This window comes from Hemitrygon akajei, chromosome 22 (genome assembly GCF_048418815.1).
Source record: "Hemitrygon akajei chromosome 22, sHemAka1.3, whole genome shotgun sequence".
In the NCBI taxonomy this organism is placed as follows: Eukaryota; Metazoa; Chordata; class Chondrichthyes; order Myliobatiformes; family Dasyatidae; genus Hemitrygon; species Hemitrygon akajei.
Window position 1 is genome coordinate 18834169 of NC_133145.1, and position 6000 is coordinate 18840168.

Consider the following 6000-nt stretch of genomic DNA (forward strand, 5'->3'; position numbering starts at 1 on the left):
GGGGGGGGGGGGTATTAAACATGATGGGAATACAGCGATACTCGAAGCAGGTTCCTTATGTCCAGTCTATTCCGCAATTGTTTTCACGGCTCTCGGCACTTAGCTTCTGTCCCGCGCTGCTCACGTTTTTTCCGCTGAAAAACTCCTATGGGTTTGTCTTTAAGTGCAGGGTGCTTGGACTCAGGGTACCGAAGCAGTTTTGAGTGCTTCATTGCCTCATTGGACAGCCTCCGGGCCCAAACTCCAGCCTCCCACCCGCCCACCGCCAGACGCCTTGGCCAGGTGCAGTTGGTCGTGGGTCGGGTGAGAGGACAAGGTCAGGGCTGGAGGTCCCCGTACCGGGGCCATGGCAGTCGCAGTCCGGAGAGAGCAACCGACCGAGCGAGGAGTGCGACAGGGTGCGCGCCCGCCCCCTTGTAGGATCTATCAGCCAACAAAAGTTTGTTTCATTAGATCGCAGCGAGGTAGCTGCTCTAATTATGAAACCCTGAGCCCGAATTAGGTCGTCTGTGAATATTTTAGCACCGGATTCCCCATGAACATTCGGTGTGTTAAACAGGTTTAGAGGCAGCGCTCCAGGCCTCCCGCCAGCTGCCCGAGGCCAACCGGTGATCCCTGGCACGAGGGTATCACTGTGTTTAGGCCACTGATGACCTTGCATGGGTTCAAGTTCAACAGTGGGCGTGACAGGGAATGAGGAAAGGTGCAGCTGACTCCTATCGTTTCCTCGTGGCCCGGTGGTTGGGGACCACTGAAGTACACTGTGTAGTGCAGGGGAGCTACATGCATGCGCACTGGGCAGAAAGAATGGAACTAAAACCCCGCAACCCGGAAACAATCTCTCAACAGTATTTGTGTATTTATTTTTCTTTTTTTTCCTCTTGTGGTCTACTGGGAAAGTCTCAAAGATCGACTAGTCGATCACAATCGACGGGTTGGCAACCACTATTTTAGGTATGTCAAATCTGCCCAAACTTCTTAGAAATAGAGGTGGTGCCGTGCCTTCTTTATAATGGCACTTAAGCTCTGGTCCCAGGACTGATCCTCTGAAATAATAACGCCAAGGAATTTAAAGTTACTGTCTCTCTCCACCTCCAATGAGGACTGGTTCATGGACTTCCATGAAACATTGTCACATGGTGAGAGCAGAATCATCTGCAGCTTAATGTGAAAAAGACTAAGGAGCTGGTGGTGGACCTGAGGAGGGCTAAGGCACCGGTGACCCGTTTCCATCCAAAGGGTCAGTGTCGACATGGTGAAGGATTACAAATACTTGGGGATACGAATTGACAATAAACTGGACAGGTCAAAGAACAGTGAGGCTGTCAGAACCATCTCTACTTCCTGAGGAGACTGGGGTCCTTTAACATTTGCCGGACGATGCTGAGGATGTTCTACGAGTCTGTGGTGGCCAGTGCTATCATGTTTGCTGTTGCGTGCTGGGGCAGCAAGCTGAAGGTAGCAGACACCAACAGAATCAACAAACTCATTTGTAAGGCCAGTGATGTTGTGGGGGTGGAACTGGACTCTCTGACGGTGGTGTCTGAAAAGAGGATGCTGTCCAAGTCGCATGCCATTTTGGACAATGATTCCCATCAACTCCATAATGTGCTGGTTAGGCATTCAGCCAGACTCATTCCACCAAGATGTAACACTGAGCGACATAGGAAGTCATTCCTGCCTGTAGCCATCAAACTTTACAATTCCTCCCTCGGAGTGTCAGACACCCTGAGCTAACAGGCTGGTCCTGGACTTATTTCCACTTGGCATGATTAACTTATTATTATTTAATTATTTATGGTTTTATATTGCTATATTTCTATACTATTCTTGGTTGCTGCAGCTGTAACAAAACCCAATTTCCCTCAGGATCAATAAAGTATGTCTGTCTGTCTGTCAATTTTCTCCTCCTACAGTCAACAATCAGCGCTTTGTCTTTGCACTAGTCAAACAGATTTTCAATCACCCTCCTATATGCCAATTCATCACCACTTTTGATTGGCCACATTTAAGTGTCATCAGCAACTTAAGTATGGCATTGGAGCTGTACCTAGCCTCACAGTTCTAAGTATAAAGTGAGTAGAGCAAGGGGCTAAGCACATAGCCTTGTGGTGCTCCTGTGCTTATGATGACTGTGGAGATGTTGCCAATACAAACTGACTGGAGTCTGCATGTGAGGAAATCGAGGAACCAGTTGCCCAAAGAGGTGTCAAGGTCTACGTCATGAGAGCTTATTGATTAGTTTAAGGAGATAATAGTATTGAATGATGGGCTGTAATCAATGAAGAGCATGCTGATTTATGCATCTTCACTGTCCAGATGTTCCAGGGTTGAATGAAGAGTCAATGAAATCATATCTGCTGTTGACCTGTTGCGATGGTTGGCAAATTGGAGCAGATCCAAGTAACTGCTCAAGCAGGAGTTGATATGCTTATGATCAACTTTTCAAAGCACTTCATCTCAGTGGACACAAGTGCTACTGATCAATAGTTTTTGAGGCAGGTTACCACATTCTTCTTGAGCACCAGTATTATTGAAGTCTGCTTGAAGCACCTTTAACCTCCTGCTTCAACAGTCTGAGTACCTGATGTCAGTAAACACTCCAACCAGTTGATTAGCAAAGGTATTCAATACTCGGCAGTTACACTGTTTGGGGTAGAAGCTTTCTATGGATTCACACTCCTGAAGGATGCTCTCACATAGGCCTCAAAGACTGAAATTACAGGTTGTTAAACTGTAGGACTCCATCGGTCAAAGGAAACATAAAAAACATTGAGCTCATCTGGGAGCAAACATGTCGCTCAGTTGTGCTTTGTATGTGATAGCATTCGAGCCCTGCCACAGTTGTCTAGCATCCTTCCACAATTCATTTTTGGTCCAGAATTGCCATTCCACATGTGAGATGACTTTCTGGAGGTCATACCTGGACATCCTGTACTTCCCTTGGTCATCAGTCCAGAATGGTACTGATCTCACCCTCGTCAGACTACAGATTCATTCTGAGCTTCTGGTTGATTTTGTGGGAACACACTTGTCCACAACTGTCCTTGTAAAGCAGAGCTGGGTGCACAGAGCAGTATCACTTGTTCACTCACGGAGTCAGTGAGTCCAGCTGGCAGCTGCTTTTCCCATGCTTGCTCGCCTGTCACAGCTGCTTTTACAATCCTCTCACACACACTGTTCATTTCCAACTTACAGAAAATTCAGGTTACAAACAGTTCTCAAGAATGGAACTTCCTTAACCTGGGGACTGTCCCTAGTACTGAGCAAAAACACTAGTACAGGAATCAAAATCTTACACAGAAATCACAATAGTGAACATAATGTTTAAATCTACATTTTATTCAAAGCATTCTGCAAAACATCCTTAACTGATCTGCTGAAAAATAAAAACAAAGACCAAATAGCAATGAGAAGCTCTATTTCTCATCAACAGAAATATATTCGGCAAATGGTACAGGAAAAAGTGCCATTTTTAGTTAACGTCAAATTTTCTGGTCATTGTAAAAAATTACCCAGCACATTGCTGCGCTCAATACCCAAAATTTTTAAAATACAAGATTTAAAATTAATAATGAGATACTTTAAACAATGGTATTGATAAAGTAGTGTTCAGTAAACAATTAGGTTTATGTTAAAACAGCTCAAAAATTGCATATTGGTTTTCTATTTACAACTCAGTTTGAATGGTATTGTCCAATTACACCCTTGACAGAGCACAATGTATGTAATGCTCCGAGAGATTTTATTTTGATAAAAGATGAAAAGGCAGCATCTCAAACATCAATTTCAACCAGTTCCCTTGTCAATTTCAAATTTATTCTGATCTCTGTAGAATATTCACAACTCAAATACACGACAAAATGATCAAGTTTAAGAATAATTATTTTATTTGGTCTGCTACCTATGGAAAAATCAGTAAATAGCTTTGCCACAAAATATGTATTCACTTAAGAATTTAACATTACTTTGAAGATTACATTTGAAGATGAAATCATTTTAATTCTACCAGTGACCATTGTTAAAACTTAATAAAGCAAAAGATGAACAGCGGGAAGAATTAGCAGTTCAAGCAGCATCTGTAGAGACAAAGTTGATGTTTCCATTCAAGATTCTACATTAGTAAATAATAGTTCTCTCTAATGGCAAAAAGATTCTAATAAATTTCAAAACATATTTGATTACTGTATTGGTTTATATCATTACAAACCATGTTTTCTACACGTTAAAGGCACTTCAAACAAACCTTAATTATATGCTTTTATGGAGGGGTGTGTGTGCACAGGCGTGGGGCAGAGTGGAAGTAGTGTTGGGAAACGAGAAGAAAGATCATACGACAGTTCCCTATGGAGATTTAATCTGCACTGATGTCAACGTGACGTTTTCCTCTTGAGGCATAAGTGAGGCATACAACATAAATGATAACCCTTTCCTGAGGACTCTTAGGATTCTACTGTGAAATGTAATAATCTAATTATAATTTCCTAACTTTTTAAAAATAAATCCGCGTTTGACGCCGTAGGGAGGGGAGAATACAGTGAAAGGCTAGCTAAGTAAAATCCTTTACTTAAGTGTTATCAGAGCACAGCAGGAGAGGGATCCATAACGTCACATCTACACAATAGGTTGGGGGGGGGGGAATATAAGATAGGTTTGAAAAAGAAATAGCCTTTCCTTCCACAGTTTACATCCTGATATAAAAAATACCGTAACAAATTGGCAGTAATTATGTTGTGCAAATCCGGGTGATTCAGCCCGTTAGTATTCAAACACAATCTTTCACGTCCACTTACTTTCCCCCACCCCCACCAACGCGAACCGAATAAAAAGATATGGAGTGAACTCGGAGGGTCGAGGAGAGCCAAAACATAAACTGCGGTGTTATTATTCGTCATCCAAATCACAAAACAAAGACTCCATGACCACTCTCGCCGGAAAGGATAAAACACCCCCTCCCCTTTTGACAAGAAGTAGCCTGCTCTCTCACCTGGTTCAAGTCCTCGTCCGTCAGTAGGTGCACCTCCCGGGGTTTGAAGCAATTCTGACATTTGCTCTTATTGAAAATATTGGCTTGGAACTTGCGGCACGGATTGTCCTTGGCCCCAGCCAACATCTCGGTGGAAGAAAACACGGATCCCGCCGCCGTTACAAGATTAAAAGCGGTTGATGGATTTTAAAAATAAATAAATCACGGCGGGGGCCAGAGCTACAGTTCGTCCACACAGATTTAACTCCTGGGCGGTAATCAGCTCATCGCAGTCTCCCCGCGGCCTGGGGCTGAGCGGTTGCCGAGAGGCCGGCGCTCGGCTCTTCGGTCTGGTGTTGGCGGCTGAGCCGACTCCCCGGTTTTCCCGGCCTTCACTCCATGACTGCACTGGGCCGCAGCGCGCAGCAGCAGTGGCGGCTACAGCCGGAGCCGGTGAAGATGAGCGGGACGGACACGGCGGTGGGTTGGGTTTAGGGTGGGTGCCGGTGGGGGGTGTCTAGTATCTAGTGTTTATGCGTAAGCGACGAACCCTCCCGCCCTCCATTAGTAGATCCGAATGTTCTGGCAGCTGCTCGCCCTCGCTCTGCCCGGCTCGCGCGCTGCCCCTCCGCTTTTATCGTTCCCCCCCTCAGACAGCGCCACCATCAGGCAGCAGCTGACGGCGCCGCGCCAGCCTGCGGCTCGGTGAGCTCGACCCGGACGGGATAAGCATCAGACATGCATGTGATGTATACGAGCTGGATACAACTCCAGCCGTGTCGGCGGTGGACATCATCTGGATACCGTCCCAGCCATACATACAATGTACATGAATTGGGCCCAACCCACGTCATGCGTACATTGTACACGATCTGGACCCAATCCAGCCATGTATTCAGTGTACAGTCCTGAGAAGGGTGCCCCTCCATACATGTTGCCTGACGTCTGAGTTCAAGATTCAAGACTGGTTAACGTAACTTTCAGTAGACCAGTGTAAAGTAGAACAAAATAATTGGTACTCTGGATCCAATACA

The 6000-nt window shown here is 45.3% G+C and overlaps 1 protein-coding gene across 5 annotated transcripts in view; it reads right to left on the reverse strand.

The window, feature by feature from the left end:
• The window catches only part of LOC140714546 (uncharacterized), a 441169-nt gene extending 435563 nt beyond the window's left edge, over window positions 1–5606 (reverse strand). For 3 of the 5 annotated variants that reach the window (XM_073025824.1, XM_073025827.1, XM_073025826.1), the window contains exon 1: window positions 4988–5605. In XM_073025824.1, coding sequence (XP_072881925.1) covers window positions 4988–5113 — 126 coding nt within the window. In that variant the 5' untranslated portion in view covers window positions 5114–5605. Of the gene's footprint in view, window positions 1–4987 lie in introns of all 5 variants that reach the window. The other 2 variants (XM_073025825.1, XM_073025828.1) reach the window with 2 other exon arrangements.
• Window positions 5607–6000: the final 394 nt, after the last annotated feature.